General features: G+C 31.9%; 6 protein-coding genes across 8 annotated transcripts; 3 read left to right on the top strand and 3 right to left on the bottom strand.

Annotated features, from left to right (window-relative positions):
• The first annotated feature begins 1,581 nt into the window (after positions 1–1,581).
• Positions 1,582–7,356, top strand: nAChRbeta1 (nicotinic acetylcholine receptor beta1). Its single transcript, XM_070638586.1, has 6 exons — positions 1,582–1,974; positions 2,050–2,186; positions 2,743–2,874; positions 3,302–3,385; positions 3,455–4,450; positions 5,105–7,356. The coding sequence occupies exons 1-6, from the start codon at positions 1,914–1,916 to the stop codon at positions 5,267–5,269; spliced, it is 1,575 nt and encodes a 524-aa protein (XP_070494687.1). The 5' UTR covers positions 1,582–1,913; the 3' UTR covers positions 5,270–7,356.
• Positions 7,357–9,392: 2,036 nt separating this feature from the next.
• LOC139089122 (uncharacterized) lies at positions 9,393–11,462 on the bottom strand. The gene is made up of 4 exons (XM_070638562.1): positions 11,263–11,462; positions 11,054–11,188; positions 10,877–10,993; positions 9,393–10,116 (listed from the first exon to the last, which is right to left on the bottom strand). The coding sequence occupies exons 1-4, from the start codon at positions 11,443–11,445 to the stop codon at positions 9,982–9,984; spliced, it is 570 nt and encodes a 189-aa protein (XP_070494663.1). The 5' UTR covers positions 11,446–11,462; the 3' UTR covers positions 9,393–9,981.
• A 1,106-nt stretch (positions 11,463–12,568) lies between these two features.
• Positions 12,569–18,662, bottom strand: LOC139089105 (inositol polyphosphate 5-phosphatase K-like). 3 transcript variants are annotated; one of them, XM_070638538.1, is made up of 6 exons: positions 18,440–18,662; positions 17,232–17,413; positions 15,775–16,120; positions 15,071–15,643; positions 13,450–13,771; positions 12,569–13,156 (listed from the first exon to the last, which is right to left on the bottom strand). In XM_070638538.1, exons 2-6 carry the CDS (start codon positions 17,243–17,245, stop codon positions 12,870–12,872), a joined length of 1,542 nt encoding a protein of 513 aa, XP_070494639.1. In that variant the 5' UTR covers positions 17,246–17,413; positions 18,440–18,662; the 3' UTR covers positions 12,569–12,869. The 3 variants fall into 3 exon arrangements, with proteins under 3 accessions (XP_070494639.1, XP_070494642.1, XP_070494643.1); XM_070638541.1 differs by lacking the exon at positions 18,440–18,662 and adding an exon at positions 17,821–18,352; XM_070638542.1 differs by having other exon boundaries at positions 12,570–13,156; positions 13,450–13,555; positions 18,440–18,659.
• A 1,692-nt stretch (positions 18,663–20,354) lies between these two features.
• On the top strand, positions 20,355–21,980 carry LOC139089106 (5'-deoxynucleotidase HDDC2). Its single transcript, XM_070638543.1, has 2 exons — positions 20,355–20,729; positions 21,079–21,980. The coding sequence occupies exons 1-2, from the start codon at positions 20,601–20,603 to the stop codon at positions 21,628–21,630; spliced, it is 681 nt and encodes a 226-aa protein (XP_070494644.1). The 5' UTR covers positions 20,355–20,600; the 3' UTR covers positions 21,631–21,980.
• Positions 21,981–22,139: 159 nt separating this feature from the next.
• On the top strand, positions 22,140–22,839 carry Taf13 (TATA-box binding protein associated factor 13). The gene is made up of 3 exons (XM_070638544.1): positions 22,140–22,294; positions 22,358–22,567; positions 22,625–22,839. Exons 1-3 carry the CDS (start codon positions 22,253–22,255, stop codon positions 22,760–22,762), a joined length of 390 nt encoding a protein of 129 aa, XP_070494645.1. The 5' UTR covers positions 22,140–22,252; the 3' UTR covers positions 22,763–22,839.
• nesd (nessun dorma) lies at positions 22,697–24,744 on the bottom strand. Its single transcript, XM_070638537.1, has 3 exons — positions 24,586–24,744; positions 23,143–24,525; positions 22,697–22,982 (listed from the first exon to the last, which is right to left on the bottom strand). The coding sequence occupies exons 1-3, from the start codon at positions 24,705–24,707 to the stop codon at positions 22,856–22,858; spliced, it is 1,632 nt and encodes a 543-aa protein (XP_070494638.1). The 5' UTR covers positions 24,708–24,744; the 3' UTR covers positions 22,697–22,855.
• Between the last annotated feature and the right edge of the window lie 63 nt (positions 24,745–24,807).

Genomic DNA, 24,807 nt, shown 5'->3' with positions numbered 1-24,807 from the left:
TGCTGGCATATTCTGTCAGTGATCCATCATTTTGTTCCAAAATTTCATTTTCCGACATCTAATTTAAATTTGGTAGATAAATTGAAAGTAATCAAGCAGGAGCACGTGTAAAAATTTTGTAATTACATTCATGAAAAATTTCTTAATTTAGAAATAAGTGCTTTGTAATTATATTGAGAATTCCATTAATTGAAGCGTAAGGAATGATGTTTTTTTGTCTTAGAAAATTTTGTGAATGGAATTTAGTGATGTCAAAGTTTTAAAACTAGAACAAAATCTCACCAAGCATGGCGTAAAAAAAACAGAAACAAAAGCACACCCAGAGTTTATAGTGGGATCAGAGCCAAACTTGTGTTTCTGTCACAGCATTGACATTCTCTTTGAGTATCCTTGGTAACATAGGTATTCACTAGGGATTTCAATACCGGACCAAAATTCAGGGATTACGGTATTGGGAAATTCTCAATCATCCCGGGATCCCGCTGATATTAAAATTTACTCAAAATGCGGTATCAAATTATGCTCCTAATGAAAACAACTGAAACTAACTAAATTTGAATTAAATTGAGGATGTATTGCCATTTAAAAATGAATCTAATTCAAAAACCTTCTTTAGCTCTACTTTAAATAAATTTCATGTTTCACGAGTGAGGATGCGACAGAACTCTTCCGCTATTCATTCAGCACACCTAATCTAATACTTGTGTTTCTCTTGTATCAGTCTTGAATAAGTGCAACAAGAAATAGTAGAATAAATTTTGAATTAAGATTTTTAATCGTTTTTTAGTCATTGACATTCTCTCTGACATTAAGTATCCTTGGTAACCTAGTATTCATAGCATTCAAGGTATCCTAAGATTCTTAAAAATATCAACATCTTTCTAAAATTATGGCTACGTGTCTTTTCGATGCTATACACAAAAATACTCAAAACCTAGAAATTTGTAAGTAATAAATTAAACATCAATTAAAGATTGAATCTATATGAAAGCATCCTGTAATGTCTGAACAGCCTATAATTATATTAATGAAATTATCATAAACGCTTTATCACCTTATGCAATCATTAGCAGACATAAATTCTATTCAAAATACAGAAAACGGTGAAATTTTCTCATCAAAAATAAATTTTCCATTCCTCATCTCAAGTACATGACAATAAAATTCCATCACAATATACTCAGTCCACGAAACAGTAAATAAGAACATCAATATTACAAAATTGAGAGCAAAAAGGAACAGAAAAATTTCATCATATCGTATAACCACGCGGCATCACTAAGGATGTGATGAGAGGAATCAACATTTGCTGAGAGTTCATGCGCAGATTTTTCAGTTCTCATCTCGCAATGTGCCAAAAGAAAGAAGATGTGAGAAGTCGGAAGGATCTCTCCATGGAAAGTTGGTTCATAAACAGATGAAGCACTTCCATAGAATATAAAAAAATCGATAAAGAAAAAATTTCACTTCCAACAAAAAAAATAATCCACATAGTGCGAATTAAATGAAAAAAGCATTCGTTGAGTTGAGTTAGAAAGTTTTGTTCTCAGTTTGTGATTTTACTTCTGTGTACGGGATTTTTATAATAGATGGAGAAAAATTTTGCTCATTTTTTATTATTCTTTAGTTTTTAAAGGAACTGAATGTGAAAGAATTTATAAAATTAATTTTGTGTACTTAGTGTCGTAGAAACTAAAGGATATAGACATTAAGATAATTGTCATAAGGAGGAACTTTAAATTTAAAAAATTTCTAAGGAAGGCGTTTCCCCTTTTTACAAAAAAATATCTTTTTTTTTCACAACTCAATTTCCGAATATAAAGGAACATTTGCCATAGCCAATTTAAATGTGAAATGTATAATCGATTTGTTAAGTGTATTTAAGAGGAAATAGAATTTTTCGTATCATAAATATGAACTCATTTATGATATTTGTGACACTTTGTGTGTTCACAACATTCAATTTTCATCATGGTAAGTACGACTTTTTGCGTCTCATATCAATAACTGAATTTCCTTTATGAATTTGCGATATCTTTTTTCACACAGTTATCGGAAGTGAGGATGAGGAGCGTTTAGTAAGAGATCTCTTTAGGGGTTACAATAAACTCATTCGACCTGTTCAGAATATGACCCAAAAAGTTGATGTACGATTTGGATTGGCTTTCGTTCAGCTTATTAATGTCGTAAGTAAAGAATATCTTATTATTATTCTTGTTATGCTATCTAGTTTAGGGAAATTTCGGTGCATTATGTTCGTTGCATCTAAATTAAATGTGGACACATCCCGAGCGACTCAAATCAAGTAGGCTCTGGTACGGCAACACTCTTTTATTAGCATCAAATGGAAGCTGCCTCTCTAAATGGACAAAATACGTCGTTACTAGTGAAAGTCATGTTAATGACTGGTTCTAACTGTCCCTTGTCCACTCGGCAACAATATAAAGCCTTCTTTACCTGTGTCGCTCGGTATATGCATCCACAATGACAGTGGAATTGAAAAAAATTTTTCATATCGAACATTTTCTGCTTGAAAAGTTGTTATTGTGAATTTAATATCAATTTCTACGCGAAAATTAGAGCTCTTTAGAATATTTTCATGCTAGTTGCTCTAAATAGGGGTGAAATTTACCAATAACAAAAGCCCCATTTTTGTGCATTTTACTCTAATCATTTCTATATTTAATTTTGGTTTGAATTTAATAAATTTCTATGCTTTTTTTGTTAAATTTTTCATTTTAGAACGAAAAGAATCAAATTATGAAGTCCAATGTATGGTTGCGATTAGTTTGGAGTGATTATCAATTACAGTGGGATGAAGCTGATTACGGTGGCATTGGAGTATTGAGATTGCCTCCTGATAAAGTTTGGAAGGTAAGATTTATGGTTATACTTGTTGAAGGATCTGTGTGTTGTGAAGCAATTATGATGTATCCCGAATAGCACAAATCAGTTAATTCATCAAACATCCAGCACCAGGTCGGCATGACTCTGACTTGGTGCTCAATTTAGATCCGGTACCATGTCTGAGTCAATCGGGTTTGATGTCGGATTTTGGATCGATTAACTGACTTTTGCTATTAGGGTTTGGTCGCTATACTCTAATAAGAGTGTATATAGGAGGAGAATAGTTTCAGGGGTAAACCTGCACATCTTTCAAAATGTTTCTAGCTACGCCCTTGATCTCTGTCTGTTATGACTGATTTCAATATTATGACATTCCTTAATTAAAGATTATTACAACAATAAACAACATAAAAGCCATTCCTTTATAATATTTCTGATTCCACTCTCATTTCAGCCTGATATCGTATTGTTCAACAATGCTGATGGTAACTACGAAGTCCGTTATAAATCCAACGTCTTAATCTACCCCAATGGAGAGGTAAATACATGATTACTTTCAAATTCCTGCAAAAACTCAATTTAAACTCACAAATTTCATATATTTTAGGTTCTTTGGGTACCTCCAGCCATCTACCAAAGCTCATGTACTATCGATGTCACATACTTCCCATTCGATCAACAGACATGCATTATGAAATTTGGAAGTTGGACATTCAATGGCGATCAAGTGTCATTAGCTTTATACAATAATAAAAACTTTGTAGATTTATCAGATTATTGGAAATCAGGAACATGGGATATAATTGAAGTGCCGGCATATTTGAATGTTTATGAAGGAACGAACGGACAGCCAACAGAAACTGACATCACATTTTATATTATTATACGACGAAAGACTCTTTTCTACACTGTCAATTTGATCCTTCCAACAGTTCTCATTTCATTCCTTTGCGTTCTCGTCTTCTACTTACCAGCTGAGGCTGGCGAGAAAGTAACACTTGGCATTAGTATTTTGCTCTCACTTGTCGTCTTCTTGTTGCTCGTGTCAAAAATTCTGCCGCCAACATCGCTCGTACTTCCACTGATTGCCAAATATTTACTGTTTACATTCATCATGAATACTGTTTCCATTCTTGTTACTGTTATCATTATCAATTGGAATTTCCGAGGACCGCGAACACATCGTATGCCGCAATGGATTCGAACCGTCTTCTTACATTACTTGCCTGCAATGTTGCTCATGAAGCGTCCACGAAAGACACGATTGAGATGGATGATGGAAATGCCTGGTGGACCGGGACTTAGTGTACCACCACATCCATCACATCCATCATATGGCTCGCCGACCGAAATGCCAAAACATATTAGCTCAATAGGTCAAAATAAATCAAAGATGGAAGTGATGGAATTGTCTGACTTACATCATCCTAATTGCAAAATGAATCGTAAAATTAACAGTGGTGGTGGTGATTTAGGTGCTGAACATTGTCGACGTGAGAGTGAAAGTTCAGATTCAATCTTGTTATCGCCAGAAGCAACGAAGGCAACGGAAGCTGTTGAATTTATTGCTGAACATTTAAGAAATGAGGATTTGTATATTCAGGTGAGATATTGTTAATGTTAAGGAGGGGTTCGGCTGAGAATCGACGGTATGCAGTTTTGGGATGTGCATTATAGATGGTCCAAGCATGCAATTTTAAACGAACCCTAATAGAATATTTAGATTGTAAAGGGGTTGGACCCCCTAAATTGTTTAATATCTTCAGAGGAATGGTCCTCATCCTTTGGTGCCTTTCACTTATTACGTTCAGAGGGCTGAGAAGGGTGATTCTGTAACGCAATAAGTCAGTGGTGAGAAACCTTTTATTTTCGTGACACACCTTTGTGGAAAGTCTCGACCGAAACCAAACACGGCATATAGTTCATGACGTTTCCAAGAATTTTTTACAGCACAATAGTGTTCCGCAGCACACAGGTTGCACACCACTGATTTTAAATTGTTCAGGGGAATGCACCCCAAATTGCTTAGTTTGCTCATGGCTGCCTTCCATTTTTAGAGGTAACTCACTTATTACGTTCAAGGTGGGGAGGGGGAGGGGTTATATTCCCCTGATTTCAAAAAATTCATTGCTTAATTTTGAAAATAGTTCGTTATTCAGTAACGTAATAAATGAACAATCCCTTAATCATATAATATTATATCCTTTAATTCCAACTAAATTCTAATAAGATTGTTTATTTCCTTCTCTAATTTTAGACACGCGAAGATTGGAAATACGTTGCAATGGTAATTGATCGTTTACAGCTTTACATTTTCTTTATTGTTACAACAGCTGGTACTATCGGAATTTTGATGGATGCACCACACATATTCGAATATGTTGATCAAGACAGAATTATTGAAATTTATCGTGGCAAATAAGCACATAACAATTCAAAAAAAAGGAAAGTAGTAACTAAATAACTAATAAATAATAATATTAAAAAAACTAAAAAAATCACTCGCGCAGCAGTTAACGAAAAAATAAAAAATTTACATGGTAAATCAAGCATACGATGGTGAATGTTTTTCACATGATATGATAGACACACATTTTTTTATGGCATAGTGAGGAGCGAAACTTCTTCACGTGGCTTTCTCAAAAACAACTTTTTTTCATATTAATATACACAAAAAACAACAACAACAACAACTTTTGCAGCTCAATTTTAAAAATTTCACACAACTGGACATAAATAGTAGAAAAAAAGTATGAATCATGATATAAAGTTCAGAGTTGGCTGGACAATTGAGTTCAAACTCCAAAGTCCTGCCAACTCTGATGAAGTTTTAATTTTTTAATTAAAATCCTCAAATCATGCGATCTTCCAATTTTGTGCTCAAAGACACAAGATCATTTAACAAAAAAAAAGTGTTTAGACAAATTTAGCATCGGCTCAACATAAAAAAAAATGACATTTTTTCATCTTATTTACTCAATTTCTATATTTCCTGCCAAATTTTTTACAAAAAACTACTTTTTATGACTTTTTTGTTAGTGATTTTTAGGTGAAAAAAAAGAATCGAAGTTAATAACTGAATTTAATCGTAAAACAATTGATGAAATATGTAGTTGATCTTTCTATCTAGTTAAAATCTGTCTATGACAATTATTATCTGTCTGTGTATCTACATGAAAAAAAAAAATAATATTAATTATTTACTGGAAGAATGAATGGTTAAATATGTGGATAATAAAAATGTTATTTGTGATGTAATGGAATTGTTGATGGTGGAGAAGCGGAGGGTAAAGGGTGAGACTGGGTTAAGGTACTCGATACCGAGACCAAGACTATCCGTGAGAATTATCGAGGCCAAGAATTCGAAAAATATCGTTATAGCCTTGGTCATGGTTTCAAGAATTTATCGGAAACAAGTCTTCGAGAGACCCTAGGATGAGAATGTAACATTGAGAGCTAATTTGTTAAAATGTTTGTATTCATGTGGTTATTCTGAGCAGCATAATACAGTCGCTAGAGCTCAGCTTCGTTCGCTCGCTGAGGAGAAAATGTGAAGGGACTCGAACGAAAGTGTTACGGCTGTGGCTCAGAACTGCTTTTGAAAAGGATTGTCAAAATAAACATTATTTCCATGTTTTAGTTTCATGAGTTTCCTCTTCATTTAAATCGATACTCACCGATCCCAAAGATTGTATCGCTAACAGTCAAAAAGCTTGCTTTCGAGAGCTTTATTATCTTAAATATACTAGATGAGCATGCTCGTGAGTGCTGCTCTCAGCTTACACAATCTTTGAGAGCATGCTCTTTGCCAGCTAGGGTTTGGACCTAAATATGTCCGTCTAAATAAAAATTGTTAAATCTTTTTACTTTAGGGTCGACAAATCGCAGGTTGTTTCATTCGGTCTCTGAATTCTCCAAAGAACACTATTATATGTCAATCATTCTCCAAAAATGGAAATAACATCCTCAAAACAGCTTTAACTCTAAAACTCACCCAAACTACCATATTTACATATCCCTTACATCACAAAACCGCGCTTGTGTGAAGTTAGCATGACATTTACTCTCAAATACGGCACTAAATCTTGCAAACTTCATGCAAACAATTTTAAACGTAAATTTTTAAGTAGCAATTAATAATGAGAAATGAAAAAATTAAAGATTATATCTGTCTGCAATAAAGCCACACAGAAGAATCTAAAATGCGAATGAAAATTCCAATAATTTTTCTATTGATAAATGAAAATTGAGCACGATTAATGATAATTCATAAGGAATAAAATGATGATAAGAAAAAAATTTATATAAAAATAAATAATAAAATGTTGTTCTATTGTTAATTGATAATAACGAATTTTCTATAATGAGATAAACGCATAAAAAACAAGATTAGCATAAAAGAAGTCACATTAAAAAAAATAATTAAAAAAAAAAGGAACTGGATGTTAGATTTTGTGGATTTTATAAAAACAAGTGGTTTTATCTGTCATTAAAGTTAAAGATGCCGGTTGTCGACAACATGTTAACAACATCTTCAGTATTCGGTATACAGGACTAAGTTACTTACTGCTCGGACAGATCAATTGCGATTCACGACCATCCATAGATGCTGTTTGAACATGTATCTGATGCTTGCTTCTATTTGATAATTCTTAATCCCAAGAGCAAAACTGTCTCGATCAACAGCGTCATCCAATAGTTCATTTGAACTCTCATTTAGAGGGCCAAAGAACATTTTTGGAATACAGGAGCTTACAACAACACCACGCGTTGGACACTGCTTCGTCGTCATACTAAGGTAAGACTCGGTGACGGCTGATTTACATAGATCCATTTTTTACGGCGAATAATACGGTTCATGACATTGTGCAGCACTAGGCATCAGTAAAATTGATCTCTAATGGAAAAAGTTCAATCCAAAAAGAATTTTATCAATCATCTTAAGGAAGCCTAATTTCTGCATTGTCAGATTTGCCTACTTAATAACCGAACAGACAATGAACATGCTCATGAGAATACTCATAAATTGGGTATACTCATTAGAACGCTCATTTATTTAAGTATGCTCGTTGTCAAAAAGTTGCAGATATATCAAAATACCACCAAACATCCTTAAGCCATCAATATTTAACATCCAATTCCAAAAGGCAAAATAAACTCACTTTTCTTTTTACAAATGCGCAAATAAAGTGGAAAATAATAAGCTCATTGAATTTCATATTTAATAAAAATATGCAAGTTTTTTAATCAACTTTTTTCACAATTATACAAAATTTAGTAAAAATTTTAGTCAATGATAATGCAAAGTTTTTAACAGTAAAAGAAAATTATTAAATTTAAATGAAAATTTTTCAATCCTAATTTTCTTGCTATTTCTTCCTGTTTACACATAAAGATGCTCACGACTATTGACTTGCTCAAGCATGTTGATAAACTTTTTATATAATTTTTATTTTTATCAAAATTATGCCATAAACAAAAAAAAATATTTAGCAATGAAAAAATTAACTATTAGATATAAACTAAAGTGAAAACACTGGATGTGAAATTTGAGAGATGAAAAATACAATAAAAATTATCATTGAAAACATAAAAAATTAGTTTTTCTTTATTATTATTTATGTCTATGATTATAGTGCTTACAATCAATTTTTAAAAATTATGCATATTTTTTAAGTTTACAGATATTCTCATAAATAAGCCAGGCAAATCAAATTCTTGCTGAGTTTACTAAAGAAGTTTTCACTATTGCACGATTTGGTTTATCCAGTGATGGACAACCTGTATGCCTTCAGAATTTATTAATCACTGAAACTACGACACCATGCCAGAGTCACGTCAGCCTGGTGTCTGATTTAAGATCGATTAATCGACTTGTGCTATTCGGGCTTAAAGATGTCTAAAATGCTTTATAAAAATAATTATGTTAACCAAGATATCGATAAAGTTATGATTATGTACAGTTCCACCATTTATCAACGTTTATTTCCTAAAATTCATGTCATATTTTATTAGTATGAAGTTATACTTTGATGGAAATATGCTTAAAATCAGAACAGAACAAGAATTAGAAATTGAACATATTGTGATGGAAGTAACAGGAACAACACGACACGACAATTTTTTTTATCATCAGGGAGCCCAAAACATGAGTTTTGTCCTCAAAGCAGCGAGGCCCTAACAAAACCCCTAGAAACCCAAGTAAATCACTCAAAGAAAGCCTGATGTATTGAAATCAACACCACCCTATCCTTCTTATTGGAAAAAAAGCTTCAATTTGCTAGGCTTTTTCGAGAAAATGAATCAAATTTCTGGCTACACCTTTGATAGACATCTCGTCTACATCTCATAAGTCAATCTTAAAGAAATATTTTAAAATGCTAACACAGTTGAATTGAAGGCTTCATAATCGGCTTTCCTCTACCAGTTTCTCTGACATTATAAATAAACAGGCAAATAATTCTGAAAAAGCCTGATTTTTATCGTGACTTTCGCAACTTAACATTCGGACACAACTTAAAACTTGTTCTTACATAAATAAAAAATATAATTCATCAAGCTACACATTTATTAATTTTATGGTGATTTTTGTATATGTACACAACATTAATTTAAAATCTATCTGAAAAAATCCAGATGGAAGGACTTTTTTTATGGATGCTAAAGAAATTGAAAAGAAATTTCAAGAAGCGATTGCCTATAATTTTCAAAATTTTGCTTTCTAGAAGCAATTTGCTGCTTAAATAATTAATCACTCTTCTTTTCTTATCTCAATTGTGTTGTCTTATCGACATAGTTGCTGTACTTAGTAATTACTTGTTATTTTATCAATTGTACTTCTATGTCAAATTTGCTTGAATATTTTAAAAAATGATAAATTTTTCGGAACTTCCACGAATATACAAATATTGAACATGATTCAGAACCTAAACATTATACTAAGAATGAGCAGCTTTATTAACATAAGTTTAGAAGAATTGACGATTTACTTATGGAATTTTTGCATCGATTTTCACAATCGAATTTGACATAAATAATACAACAAAAAAACTCAAATAAAAAATATATATACTAAACGGTGAATCCAGTCGCATCAGAATAACATGAACTTTAGTCATGCTTAAAAAGCTTGTCCTATCTGACGTTTTGTTTATGTTTTGCCGCTCTCAATTCTTTCTTAGTCTCTCTGATAAGCTTTTTGGTATTTTGGTCGTCAATTTCTTCCCATCCTGCCATTTGACTTTCTTCGTTCCAGTCTTCAAGTTCATTCTGGAAATAAATCATTTGATTAGGAAAGGTTTGTGTTTTGTTGGTGTTATATGCTAATTGAATTAATTTGTTTTATGGCTTATTTCCCGAGCGACACAAATGACGAAAGGCTCTGCATAAATTTGGGAGCCATATGGAGACGGCTTGGAAGCGGACTTCATTTGATATCAATAAGAGATTTTGTAAAGCTCTAAATCTTTGTGGTGGAGCCGTCTTCAATTGTGCTGCTCAAGTTTGTGTTTTAAGTAGGCAGACATGAGGATTGATATAGCTCATAAGAATTACGTCATAAATTGAAATTTTTGTAAAAATTATTGATCATTTTTCAAATACTGAGCTTATTCAGCAATAACTTTCCCGAACAGCACAACGTGTTCACTAAGGCATCGCTCTCACCGCTAATATGAACAGCAAGATGCAAAGTGCAGACACCGCAACAGCTAAATTCAACTCATTTTTGCGGCGTAAAGTTCAGTTCGCCAAATTGTGCAGCTCAGGTGTATTTTGACACCTTTACAATAAAGTAATATAATGACCTGCATATCATAAATTCCAATGCCATAAAGCACAGCACGAAGCCGAAATATTGCTTACTATTACACGTGATACTTAATAATCTCATGATAATAGCATGTAAACGACAGATAAGGCAATACTTCATGCTGATAAATTGTTCACTGAACAGTACAGATCAATAATCTGTCTCACAATGTACATAGATTGTTTCTTATCTAAAATGTAATTTTCAGTGTTAACTTACAGTTGTCAAAATTTCGGCAGTTGCAGCTGCTTCAAGTCGTGAGAAATCAATTGAGTTGTTTGCATTTCCCGTATTGAGGTAGACTTTTTTCTGTTTGAAATTTTTCGGTGCCATGTCCTACAAATTCATATTAATAAATATTTAAAAAGGTATTACAAAAATTGAGGTCATCCCTACCGCAAAGAGATCAATTTTTTCAACTTCATCAACAGGCTCTGGTTCTTTTGTTTTTACTAGACTTTCCCTGTATTGTTCAATATGCTCTTCCACTGTTCTCGGCTGGTCATCCCAGGAGTTCCAATCACGATCGATCTTGATATTAAAAAGTGTTTTTCTTTAACTTGTTTTTGTTATTTTTTTTTTTTTTTGTTAATCTTTCAACTTACCACATTTGACTTTTTATTATAACTTGGACTATCGCTTATCACATTAACAACTTCTAATCGATCATCATGATGCGATTCAGACTCTACACGTTTTCTACTAAAACAACATAGTGCACGCCGTATTATTCTTAATATAAATAAAATAAACCTTTTGAAAATTGCAATCATTTCTATCCCTCTCATCGCTATATAATGTAACAAGATAACTGAGGACGTGTAAAATATGAGAAGCTAGTACCGCAAATGTTCAATCCGGTGTTGTAATTGTATGAAATGAAATTTTGAATTTTTCATATCATGCATGTGATTTTCAACCGAACGTATTTTGAAATAGATAGGTTTATTTCCAATAATTTTTAAATAAAATTAGAAAAATAATTTCAGCCATTAAAAAGGTACCGAGAAACTATCTCCTAAACTACTAATTCCGATCGACACAAATGACAAGGACTTCGGTACGAAACTTTAGACGTTTGACATCGTTATGGCTGGCACATAGACTTGGCTTCATTTGGTGTTAACAAAGAGCTTTGCGGAGTGTTCAAAGCTCCTGGAGTGAACCTGGAAGATGAAAAATCGATTTGAGTTGACTTTATTCAAGATCAAATTCGAATCTATTTCGAGCTCTATAGAATAAAGTTAATAAAATTTATTCTCTAACAACATCTTCAAATAACTATTAATTAAACTCAATTGGTATTTCATAGATATTAACCTTATTAGTAATATAGTTTTTATTTTCAGGGTACTGAATCTGCAAATATAGCAATTCAAAGATAAAAAAAATAAACTTTAGTTGTTCTGACCTTAAGATCCACAACTACGCGTTACATGCGTTATAAAACTAATGATGGCTTAACGTGGTGATGCACAATCTGTGTCGTGTAAAGTTTTGATTGAAGCTTACCAAAGAAAGCCGTGAACAATATAGGTTGCACGCCTCTGTCTGGTTTAACGAGTTAGTCTTTGTCAAACCTGCTACTCAAATTTTTGGATTCACTGGTCACTGGTTTGATGACATTCCTGCCTGTAAGACTACTAAAGGAGGTTATAATCGGGTTCCCATTTTATATGATTCGAAAAAGGACAGTGAAAAATTTCTCATGTCGAGTTTCGAACCCATGAACGCTGGGTATTTACTAAGCCTGATGAATGAGGCCACTACGAAACCGAGGCACTGCAACTCACAAAGAACACAATCAATTCAAAGACAGTTTTAATTTTATTTAACAAAACTCCTTAATAAGCTTTATTTAATTTAATCTATTATAAATTATTTAACAAAAATTGGTGGAAAAACTTCTATTTAAATTAACAATTGTATATACTGAACAATAAAAAAAAATCCTTTGCGGGAATGAAGAACAAATTTCATTTAGAGAAAGAATTGCACCGTCCTCAAATTGGATTCAAAAATGTATTTAAGAAAAAAATAGAATAACCATCGCTTTAATTTTTTTATAAATCTTCATCAATATAATTTTATGCACCGCGCACAAATAAAATATAGTTCACATTCATATACATCTAATATGGTATACATAAAGCACATTATTATCAAATTTATCAAAATTTTGGATGTCAAAGGCCACGAAAATAAAATTTTTTTAGTCAATTGTATCAGGTCGTGGTGACGGGCATCTCTTAATAACTGGAAATGGATCGCTTACACCAAGCATACTAGAGTATCCTCGCATTCCAGTCGATTGGAAATACAAAAAGACGAAATTACCTTTAAGCGGTAAATCAATAGATGCTGAAAAATTAATTTTAATTGTGCGCTCTCTTGGTTCAGGCTTATCACCTGCTGTTTCTGTGTACTCGTAACCATAATATTCATCAAATCCGGTGAAGTTTTCAGGATATACGCCTATCCAATCCGCACTACCGCAAACTAGAAGATTTTAATATGTTAAGTTATTTTTAGCATTTAAAAGACTGAATCAGTGGTGGACAAACTGCATGCCACGACACAGGTCGAGGCTTTCTATCAAAGTGTACCGCACCACTAGACTAGATTAACTTTTAAGCAGAACTCGAAGTTAATTTGAATTTCATGAAAAGTCAAGTTGACTTGTTCATGCAAATTCCAAATCAACTTCAAGCTCTGCTCTTAATTGATCCGTAAATCCCCTTGAACTCTCCTCAAACAAACAAAATATCAATGAACACTTTAATTCCACTTACCGAAATTAGGCGGCAAAATGTATTCAACTTCATTATCTTCACTGTTGTTCCAGACAGTAAGTGGCTTAAATTTAATCACCAATTCACTAATATCGTCTTCTGGTGACTGATCATCATCGGATTCGTCATCAGAAAAGTGATCGGGTGCATCGAAAAATTCATCATCGGATGTTGATGGAGTTGGTGATTTTGGATCCATTTGTGATACAGCAACCGGAGCAACCACAAGCATTGGTAATTTAATAGCATTTGATAAAGAATCAGAGAATAAAGGACGTAGTGGTTTTAAAATTTGTTCATAATTATAATAATACTCTTTGACCTACGTGAAATGGACATTAGTAATAAATGTTTAGTACTTCATGCATAAAAAATTATAAAAAAATAATGAGAACTTAAATGATAAAAAATTTAATTAAATGAAATTTAAATAAAATGCATTGTTTGGTATGGAAAAATATCCGATTATTGACATTCAAATTGACTACTTTAGTGACATAGTTTAAGTATATTTAACCACATTCAAGAAATGAGACTTAACTTCAAATTCCGAATAGCATAATTCGGTTAATCGATCCAAATACTGGCTCAAGGTCGAAATGATTCTGGCTTGGCGCCATATATTTGATTGATGAACCGTTTTATACTATTCCTGCAAGTCATGAAGCCTTCTGCGAAATAGTGTGTCTGTTTCGTCAGAGGACTTATTCAAAACTTTAGGAATCAGAAATTCCCGGCTACTTAGACACAACTAGAGAAACTCTTGTACCTGGTCAACGTGAGAGCATTAAAAACTCGGATGGAACCTGCTGATTTGGTTCTATCCCGAAAAGCACAATGTGTTCGCTAGTGCACTGATAGATCACTAAATCAACGATAAGACGCGTTGTCCTGACGGGATCGAAACAGCTGATTTACGTCAAAAATTTGGGGTTCACCGCACTGTGCCGATTGGGTATGGTATAGACCCGAGTCCTCGGAATCGACTTATCCATACACAACCTGGATCGATTTTGATCTCCTGGATAGACTAATTTTTTAAAGTTTCTTTCTACCTAATATCTAATCTTACAGAAACCTCAATCCAAAATAAATTATAAGTTCCAAAAATTACGTACATAGTCATAAGCTTATTTCTACCTTATTGAAGTGCATTGCGAAACTATTATTTTCCGTATCATTAAGTCGTTGTGTCAAATGTAAAATATGTATAATTAAATGCTGAATCGCTATAATTTGTATGTTATTTGTAACAATAGAGTTTAGTAAGCATAACTAAAAATTTGTACAGGTTAGTCATTCTACGGCTACAACTATTGATTTCCTAGTTATATGAGGATTAGTAAGTCTGCATTCATTTATGTCATTATTTGTTCCAATTAAAAACAATGTTGATGCAACCCTCAATGGCATTATAAAGAGCTTTTATCTTTTAAGGATCATGACATTGTTGTTAGTTAAATGTACTTTACTTTTATGTCTGCTTTAATAAGCTTTACTAACTAATAAAATGAAGGAATAAGTTAATTAAAAGATATTTTTCCAAATTACTATGAATATCAATGGATTAATGAGCTTCTAGATTTAAATTCCCAAAATATGTAGCTACTGTCATACTCACATTTATTCTAAACTCAGATGAGACTGGCTTATGATCACTCATATCATAATTTGGATGACTTTTGTATGACACTTGTTCGAGATGCAGAGAGCAATTTTTAATAATTTTACTTCTGGCTTTATATAGGATGCGATCACACCAAGCTGGTCTTCGTTTCATATCATAGTCGTTTGAGTCAACGACAAACTTAAAAGTAGGTGGAAATTGTGGTAAACGTTCAACAAGTTCCGAGAATGCACGTCCTTCGCACATCGCTAGTGACAGCTGATCCTTCTTAATAAGCTCAGCTAATCTATCCTCTTTGATCATTTGGCGTATTTCTTGTGGTGTATAATTATCACTTCCACTATAGTGGTTGTACAATCGGAAGTTAAGATCGCCAAACCAAAAAACATAATCATGATCGTAAATATCCTTACAAAATTTAACACTAAAGTTTGTGGCTTCTTTTACACGTTGGTAATCGTTAATACGCTCTTCGAGCATTTCGTCATGAGCTGCCAAATGTGAATTGACCAAGCATATTGAACATCCATAACAGTTCATTCTCGTCGCTACGGCACCTTTATTTCCCTAGAAAATGATTAATGAGGAACAGATGTAATTGAGTCATTAAAATATTTGTAACGCATGTCAAGCTACTGGATGTTATTCACGCATTCATATAAGGAATTATCAATAAAGTACAAGTTAACAGCACTTACCCACATTCCACCAAATCCCGTTCGTACATATTCACTTTCAATTTCACGTATGTGATACAAATGTTTCCGTTTAACGAATATAGTAAGTAAAAGTCCTTGCATTTGTTCCGTTTTGGCAACGATATAGTCGAGTGGTTTGAGCAATTCTTTGAGCTTCTGAACCCATGGATCGGATTTGAAGAAACTTGAGACATATGAATGAGGATTTGCATTGACTTCCTGCAATCCGACTATGTAAAAGTCAGGAAGACGTTTTTCTTTATTGTGCAAATCGATTTCGAGCAGCTCGTTTAGCTTTATATTGTCGGGATACTTTGTTGACACATTCCATGTCACAATATATAAACTAAAGAAAAAATGAGAAAATAAAAGGCAACAATGAACACTGATGAACATACTTAATTGATCGTTAAATGGTTAGTATCAATCGACATGATGACAGGAGTGATCGTAAATAATAAGATAATAATTTTTGGCAGGGGTTGAGAATGGTCGTTAAATGATTTTTTTGAAAAAAGAACGTTACACGATCGAAAAATTTGTAGGGTTTTACAGGCAATTGTACGGTTTTCATGTTTTTTTTTTTAAAAACCAAAACAAAAGTACGGAAATATTAAGTTTTTTTCAAAATTTAAAGATATTCTGCATATAATCTAGTCATAAACCAGTGGAAGGTCATCAATACAGTAAGGTAAACAGTAACAAGATAGAGAAAACTCGAAATATCATAAAATTTAATCGAAATTTCAAAAAACTTAAAAATTGCCAAAACATCCAGTTATGTCATTTAAAAAATTGAATTGAAATATCGCCAAATAATTGAATGCGGATATCACATATGTGCTTAACGTAACATAAAAACATTCATGATACTTTTACACAATCATTTTCAACCTCTGTGCACCTCTTACTCATGATGTATAAATTTAAAATTTATTAAGAGAGAAAATTTTTAAGTAAGAAAGAAAACTTGGCAATAATCAGACATTATTGAAACATGATGAAAAGTAAACATACTTTATAAACCATGTGTTGTGTAGACCCCACAAAACAAACCGCGAAATTCCGTACTGCAATAGTTTATTTTGTTATAAACTTATGAGTAAGTAGCATAAGCAATGTGGTGTGTCTTAATAAATAAGTAATTACATCACCTAAAATACAAGTTATACGTCTAGCGATGAGCGTGAGATAAAAATAATTTCCATATTCAATTTTTATATTTTCTCTCTCACAATCGCTATTTCTACGTCATGTATTTACAATTCCTTTATGACTTTAATTAAATCTCGTGTACAATTGATTGTGCACCTTTTTATAGGCAAAATAAGAGTTATTTACGATCACTTTTTAGATGTCAAATAATTGACCTTCGATCATGTACAATTCTAACATGATTTTAATGGCCTTGAACTTTGGTTTGCTCTATTTATAGATTTTTTCTTATATCCACTCACCTCAAGTTCCACATTTTAAACTATTCTGCGAATTCCTCTACTAAAAAAATCCTCGATTTGCTAGCGAACTTTTCACAATTTTCACACTCTTAATTCAATTATTTGCGAGACCATTAACGGAATGAACCTTCTGAGTTTTATTTCATGCTTGTAAAAAGTTATTGAATGAAATGGCAGAAAGGCTGAAAAAAATGCGAGAAATGAGAAAAATGTGTTTATAAAAGCGCTATGAGTCCACTTGTGCTTAAATGCATTATTGTTTGTAATATAATTGTATATTGCAGTATTTGCGTCTCCTAACATATTAATGGATAAATTATGTATGATGATGGATGACAAGCTATTATTGTGATTTTTGTATTGATTGATTGGGAATAATTAAGGTTGATAACTGCGACTTAGAATGTTTGAAAAACATACAAAAACCTTACTTTGAAATTTCAAAAATTTAACGGAATTTTTAAATTTAAATAATCCAGATTTCAGTACTTTAGAACACTTCAACAGCTTTTAAACGTAGAATTTGTAGGGTTTTCAATTTAAAATTCAAATTAACTGCCGATAAATTCACAATAAGTAGTTCACTAACAAATTCAATTACGGAGTCCCTAATCTTCCACAATATAAAGCACATTGACCAACTCTCAGCCACAAAAACTCCTAACCAAATCAGTATGGTGAAATTATTTTTGTGTGAATTTATTAATCTCCAGATAGGAAAGTTCACAGCTATGCGACACTATTACCACAGACGAAATGGATAGTATCAAAAATCGATAACAGGTTTAAGATAAGATAAAGCATATTCAGCAGCGGATTTTTTTTTCAATTGACAAATGTAGCACATGAAAAAAAAAATTAACAAAAACTAGCTTTAACTGCTACTTATTTAATGTTGACCATGAAACAAAGCACACAATTGAATAGGAAATTGTTTTCTTTATGATCACATATCAATGTAAATATGACTTTTTTTTGGGGATAGATTGATTACTTATTGGAAAATCAATGCATGACTCAGATTTTTATGATTTTCGGACGTTTCTATCTTTTTTGTTCAATGTCATCACATGATTTCGGGTTTCAAATGAAATCTAATTATCTACTTTAATTTACCATACCACGGCAGCGCATTTGCCAATTAGAAATTAATGAATCACAAAAAATTTAATTTTTTATATTAAAATTGTCAAAATAAATAAGCATACTTTGATTTTTCTTGATTGTATTCGTCGTGATCTTTTATATCTTAATGATGATTAGCATATAAATAAGTATTTGTGTTGAATCCACACACAAAATGTTGCAAAAATTGACACAGAGTTAATTCAATTAAGTTTTTTTCTGGTATTTTAATAAATATATTTTTAATATATTTTAATAATTGCACAAATAATTTAGCTAATCTGTCAATATTAAGTAAAATTTGCTTCCGATTAAAGCTAATACGATTAATTATACTACAATTAACGAACTAAGACTAAGCAAAGTTTTACTACTTTTAAAATCTAAAAAACGTTCAGTGGAGTGTCAATTTTATGTTTATGTTCGAATTTACCTTGAGGTAAAATTTTGTTAATTAAACTAGCTTTATGTGACTTCCTTTCTATGCTCGTCTATTGTATGATTAGTGTCTAAATTATTAAGGCTCAAAACTATGTCTTTTTGTATTTGAAGAAAAATTTGAAGACAAAATTTTTCGAAAATAAACAAAAGTGAAATTAACAGGTAGTAGGCATTGACAATATTCGCACCGTTAAGTTTGTTGTTCAATCAAAATTTTAAAATTCTTTTTTTAAAATTTAAATTTCTGGTATCAAATTTTGGCATCAAATCTGTTGAAGAAATGGGTGATTCTCTGGATAAGTCAAATTCGTCTAATTCGTGTCTCAAAAACTACAAAATTTGCTTCATAAAAAAACATTACTTTAGCTTATTAAACGAATTAACTAACTGTTAATTTCGTTCTAATATTAATTATTATATCTAAATCTGTCTTTATTTTGTATTGTTAGTCTATAACTCCTGCAAAAACATAAAATCAAAAAACGAATTTTCTCACGGATTAGGAAAAAAGTTTCTCGGAATCACTAAAATTTCAATTTTTCTCTTTAATTAAAGATTTTTGCAGCGTTTAAAGAGCAACAAACGATAGTTTTAGGTGAAATACACTCGAAATATCAACTCAACCATAGTGACAAGTAGAATAAAGTGCATAAAATTCATGTTGAAAGTCGGAATTTGATATTTTGATTCCGAGAAACCGGCATAAAAATTAAAATATTTAATTAAATAAAGCATGACGGTAAAAAGTAATTGTACAGAAATAAAGATCTGCACAAATCCCGTAAGTGTATATAAAGAATGGAGCTATAAAATTACCAGATTATTAGAAAAATTAATTCAAAGTCGAAAATTTTGAAAAAATTTATCCAAAGAAACACCCAAATCTCAACAGGAATCTGAAGGTAAAATTAGGGTTCGGCCAAGTATTGAAGCTTGAATTTTAGATGTGCCTTATAGTTCATCCAAATCTGCAGGACTGCAGTCCGAATGAATCTTAAGAATAATTCTTAAATTTCGTATATTCTTCAACAGACAACGAGCATAATCATGAGTAAGCCATATAAAATTGAGGATGCTCAATTATATTGATTAAGTATTCTCATGAGTACGCTCATTTAGATGAGTATGCTCATTGTCTGTTAGACTTATAATCCTATAATCTTAGTTCAGTGATTGTTGTCAAGTAGCCATATTGCATCTTAAGAACCAGTTGTTCAGTTCAGCTTTCGTTCCTTAATGGTTCCTTAATGGTGAGAATTTATAGTTCTAGTGTCCTTTATCATTCTAATTTCATCATTCATGAGTCATGACTTCTCTAACATCTCATGTTGCCTAATTCTTAGTTTCCCGCCATTAAACTGCTCTACAACTTAAGAAGTCGATGTAACTAAATTTCCGAATAAACACTAGGCTGATTATAGAACTTCAACCCAGAAGCTCCCAGAAGTTCAAATTCAACATCAATTTTAGTGATTCGCTCGTTGCTAAGTGACCTATCAAAGCACTTCTCCTACTTATAAAACAATAAATTGACGGTGTCGATATAGAAAAAATCAACCATCACTGAACAGTCATTCGAGAACTGAATAGATCTCAGAATGGATTATCTTAGCTCAAAAAACATTTAATTAAGTTTAGTTAGTACAAATACGTCTAGCATAAATCATCTCTCTGAATTATATCTAACTAGTAAAAAAAGTTAAGTTTAAGGAAATCTAATAGTTAATTGAGTGAAAAAGGCAGGCAGGCAGAAGGAAGAAAAAAAAGTTCAATTTAGTATAAAAGAAGAAAAATTTTCTTCAAATGTTTAAAAATATTTTTCAAAATATTAAAGTCTTAGCACAAATCAATTCCATGAGCTCACGACAGACATCATCAGCATCCAATTATGGAGATTATGTTAAATTTCTGGAATTAGTTGGAAATTGCAAAGTGAGTATTGAATTTCATCAGAAATGAAAAATGAAAAAAGCCTCAATTGACCTCGAAATGTAAAGAAAAAGAAAGAAAATCTTTTTTTTTTTCATGGTCATAGCTTTATAGCTATTGTCATTTTTCGTTGCATTAAATACACACAGAAAACCAGATGATGATATTTGTGTATACAAAAAAAAAAGTTTTTCTCTCAATATTTTGTTGTCACATGATGAATTAGATACTTCCAATGTCGTCTACATTGTCAGTACTGAATTTAGTCAAGTGAAAAGTCCCGGAAAAAAAAGAAAATGCCTTTTACGCAATCACTAATCGCGACTATATTTTTTCATTCTTATAATTTTAGCAAATTAAGCGTACAGGATGGGTACTGCGCAATGTTGATGATCCAGAAACAATATCAGGACATATGTATCGTATGAGTGTAATGTCATTTATTATTCCTAAGGACAGTGCGATAGATCGTGTAAAATGTATGAAATTAGCATTAATTCATGATTTAGCAGAGAGTATAGTCGGTGATATTACTCCTTATTGTGGAATCAGTAGGGAAGAGAAGAGACTAAGAGAACATAATGCAATGCTTGAGATATGCAGCTTATTGGATAAGAGTTGTTCCGAGGAAGTGCTAAAATTATTTGAGGAATATGAGAATCAAGAAACTGATGAGGCACAACTTGTTAAAGATTTTGATTTATATGATATGATATTGCAAGCATACGAATATGAGAAGCGCGATCAAGCACCAAACAAGTATGAGGAGTTCTTCATCAATACCAAAGGTCGATTTAAAACTGATTTTGTCCGGAAGTTGGTTGATGAATTGCAGAAGCAACGTGAGGAATTTCATGAAAATTTTACATCAAATTTAAAGAAGGAAAACCAAAGTGCAAGTTGATCGAAAGAGCAATCTTAAAAAAAATCCCCATTATATACATATACTTAAATCTAAATTTAGCTAGCCCAAGTCTCACTCAAAAAAGTGCTATTGAGAAAGAAAAGAAATTCAATTTTTCTTTATTTTAAGAGAAAAAGATCTCCATTCACTAACAAAACAACAAAAAAAAATCTATATATTTTTTATTTTCTGTCTTTTGTTATTTATTTTCCTTTCATTTACGGGTATCATATCCGATAATTTGTAATGTGCAAGTGATTGACATTTGATTTTTTTTTTTTTTTTTTTTGATGATTGAAATGCGATAGAGGAGTAATAAAATATGATGTGAAAGAAGCATAGAAGGCTAACATGAAGTATTCATTTATTTTTTAATCGATTGACGCACGTCATTTATTATTGATTTACAGATTTACACTTTCCTTGCTTTTCGGAAAATCAATAATTTTTGCAATCATTCTTAACGGCTTTTTCAATATTCAAATGTCGTAACGGTTTTCAAAAATTTAAACTTTTTTTTGAAAATTCGTAAACAAAAACTTTCTTTCGTAAATATTCTTCCAAAAATATTAAATTCCAATTTTATACAGTAAATCAAATCATTTAAGACTAACTAATCAACATGGCAGCACAAGCATCTGATGATATCTTTGATCCAACAGAAGTAAGTTCCGAATTATCTCATTTTCATGGTAAAAAATCTGATTTAATATTTTCTATTGTTTAGTTCGATGAAGAGGAAGTTCAAGAAGATTATGCTGAAGTTACAGGAGGCAGGAAGCGATTATTTAGCAAGGAATTACGTTGTATGATGTACGGATTTGGTGATGATCAAAATCCATACACAGAAAGTGTTGACTTATTAGAGGATTTAGTTATTGAATTTATCACAGAACTTACACATAAGGCTTCAGAAATTAGGAATAAGAGTGGAAAGGTATGTAATTATTATGTCTGAACTAGATCAAATAAATAACAAAATAATCAATTTCAGGTTCAATGCGAGAACATAATTTTCCTAGTCCGAAAAGATCCAAGGAAGTATGCGAGAGTACGTGACCTGCTTACAATGAACGAAGAGCTTAAAAAGGCTCGAAAGGCTTTCGATGAAGTTAAATACGTCTCAAATTAATTATGTTCCCCTTTATTTCTTAAATCTTAATGCTTACTCAAAAATATAATAAAATGATAAGGAATCTACAGCATAAATCTCATAAAGTGTTAATTAACTTTCCATTTCTTCTTCGTCGCTAATTTCGAAGATTTCATCTTCAGATAATTTTGACATGACTTTGATCATATTGCTTGTATCGCCGCTGAACTTATTATCTCCAGTGAAGTTCAAATTGAAGCTGAAAAGAGTTAAGGAACAGTTTAATTAAATCCAGTGGATTAATTTTAATCTAGAGGATTAAACTTAATTTTAGATCATAAAACCATACAAATGTTGGAAAAATTGTATGGTTTTATATTTAAATTTAAAATTTCCGTTATTTTCAACATCCTGCTTACCTCTTCAAATCTTCATCGTTATTGACATCAATGACTTTCTGGAAATCTTTCTCGAACTTTCCTGAGTACCGCAAGATTCCATAAGTAACAAAATCAATAATTGAGGATGAATTAAAATCAATTTTAACATGATCTCCAAGTATATCCATTCCAAGATTGCAGTTCTCAATTCTACTATTATTAAATTCAATCTTCGTCAGGTCATCAACATTTAAAGCTGTTGCAAAGTTTTTAATCACACAATTTTCAAAGACGACGGAACTGTCTCCAGAAATATTAAATCCCTCGGATATTGTCGATTCCTTCGATTCAAGTCCAAAAATCAAGCAATTTTTAAGCACGACAGATCCACTTTTAATACAAAAACCAGTTTTGACGTTCGTGCAATCGATAATTAAGTTCTCAAACTTCATATCACCGTCAATGACAAACAACATTGGTGCTTTATCTGTTGAATGTAATGTCGAGTAATTATTGTAATCGCTGAGTAAATGCTGTTCCAATTTTTCCACGCCACAAAATAGTAAATTATTATTTAAATAATCTAGGAAGTTGAAGGAATAGCGACCTTGTGGAATGTAAATTTCAGTGTCGATTGTTGAACAGGAAATGGCATCACAGAGATTTTTCATCCATGTGATTGGCGTATCAGAAGAAACTTTGCCTTTAAGCTTTTCCAATAACTGCATTTGCTCGTTGATTGTTCCATTTTTCGATATCACAAATGTCTGCTTATTGCATTCTTGTTTACGACCAAACTTGACTCTTTCGTATGCTTCTCGCATCTCTGAATTGACAAGAATATCAATTTCGTGCTTAATTTTGTTCATTCTTAAATGGAAGTCTAATAATTTTGCGATTGTTTCTTTAGACGATTCCTTCATTTCATCTATGGACGTATCGTTGTCGTCGATAGAATTCGACAGGATGTCTCTCTTAAACTGGATATATTTTACTTCCGCAATGATTTGCCGAATGTATGATGAGATTCCTTTACTTAATTTCTTATTTTTCAAGTCATAAAATAATTTAACACGCAATTCTAAATTCTTAGTCATCCAGGTTTTATCATCGTCAGCATCAAATGGTAGGAAGATGTAATGGTAGAAGAATCGATATCGGTCAAAATGGTCAGCAGTGACTTCAACATTTAAACAATCATTTTCTTGATAAATAGTGGGAAACACATCCTCAATGGGAACTTGACAAACTTCTGGTAACTGGATGTTATCGTCTTGAACTTGTTCAATCAAAAAGTCAACTGTAAGATCCTCAAAATCCGTATTCTTAATTTCTCCAAAAACTTCAGCTGGAAATGTAATATTGAGCATTTCACACATTCCTTTTGAGATTTTCCATACAGCCTTATAGCCTGCTCCTTCACTAATTAATAAATTTGTGTAATTACTGGATTTTTAAAATTAAATTGACTAAATAACTTACACTGATGTTTCAAGAAAGTCTTTCCATTTATCCTTGATTGATCCACAGACAGATTCATCGAGAACAAGTGAAAACTCTTCTAATCTTTGTTGAAATGACTTTTCAAACGTGTAAATCTTCATTTTAAGCACTATAATTAAATTTTTATCCGGATGTTTTGAAAATATCGACTTTTTTAAAAATTCAAAAAGTAACCGTTGATGAGTTCGACCTGAAGTTGCA

The sequence above is a fragment of the Chironomus tepperi genome, unplaced genomic scaffold (genome assembly GCF_022539635.2).
Source record: "Chironomus tepperi strain 1889 unplaced genomic scaffold, CSIRO-AGI_Ctep_v1 contig_175, whole genome shotgun sequence".
Taxonomy (NCBI): Eukaryota; Metazoa; Arthropoda; class Insecta; order Diptera; family Chironomidae; genus Chironomus; species Chironomus tepperi.
The sequence above is the reverse complement of the archived record's forward strand: the minus strand, read 5'-3'. Positions and strand labels throughout refer to the sequence as shown.

Bases quoted from the DNA above. Each gene is read 5' to 3' on its own strand.
- nAChRbeta1 (XM_070638586.1), top strand. From the start codon at position 1,914: ATGAACTCATTTATGATATTTGTGACACTTTGTGTGTTCACAACATTC. The intron at 1,975-2,049 runs GTAAGTACGACT...TTTTTCACACAG, and splicing joins AACATTCAATTTTCATCATG to TTATCGGAAGTGAGGATGAG. The intron at 3,386-3,454 runs GTAAATACATGA...CATATATTTTAG, and splicing joins TAATCTACCCCAATGGAGAG to GTTCTTTGGGTACCTCCAGC.
- LOC139089122 (XM_070638562.1), bottom strand. From the start codon at position 11,445: ATGAGAGGGATAGAAATGATTGCAATTTTCAAAAGGTTTATTTTATTT. The intron at 11,189-11,262 runs GTAAGTTGAAAG...TTTAATATCAAG, and splicing joins ATAATAAAAAGTCAAATGTG to ATCGATCGTGATTGGAACTC. The intron at 10,117-10,876 runs GTAAGTTAACAC...ATTTATTTCCAG, and splicing joins CTGCCGAAATTTTGACAACT to AATGAACTTGAAGACTGGAA.
- LOC139089105 (XM_070638538.1), bottom strand. The intron at 15,644-15,774 runs GTAAGTGCTGTT...ATCATTTTCTAG, and splicing joins CGGGATTTGGTGGAATGTGG to GGAAATAAAGGTGCCGTAGC. The intron at 13,157-13,449 runs GTAAGTGGAATT...AAAATCTTCTAG, and splicing joins CATTTTGCCGCCTAATTTCG to TTTGCGGTAGTGCGGATTGG.
- LOC139089106 (XM_070638543.1), top strand. From the start codon at position 20,601: ATGTTTAAAAATATTTTTCAAAATATTAAAGTCTTAGCACAAATCAAT. The intron at 20,730-21,078 runs GTGAGTATTGAA...TTATAATTTTAG, and splicing joins AATTAGTTGGAAATTGCAAA to CAAATTAAGCGTACAGGATG.
- Taf13 (XM_070638544.1), top strand. From the start codon at position 22,253: ATGGCAGCACAAGCATCTGATGATATCTTTGATCCAACAGAA. The intron at 22,295-22,357 runs GTAAGTTCCGAA...TCTATTGTTTAG, and splicing joins ATATCTTTGATCCAACAGAA to TTCGATGAAGAGGAAGTTCA. The intron at 22,568-22,624 runs GTATGTAATTAT...AATCAATTTCAG, and splicing joins TTAGGAATAAGAGTGGAAAG to GTTCAATGCGAGAACATAAT.
- nesd (XM_070638537.1), bottom strand. From the start codon at position 24,707: ATGAAGATTTACACGTTTGAAAAGTCATTTCAACAAAGATTAGAAGAG. The intron at 24,526-24,585 runs GTAAGTTATTTA...TTTATTAATTAG, and splicing joins GACTTTCTTGAAACATCAGT to TGAAGGAGCAGGCTATAAGG. The intron at 22,983-23,142 runs GTAAGCAGGATG...AACTCTTTTCAG, and splicing joins AACGATGAAGATTTGAAGAG to CTTCAATTTGAACTTCACTG.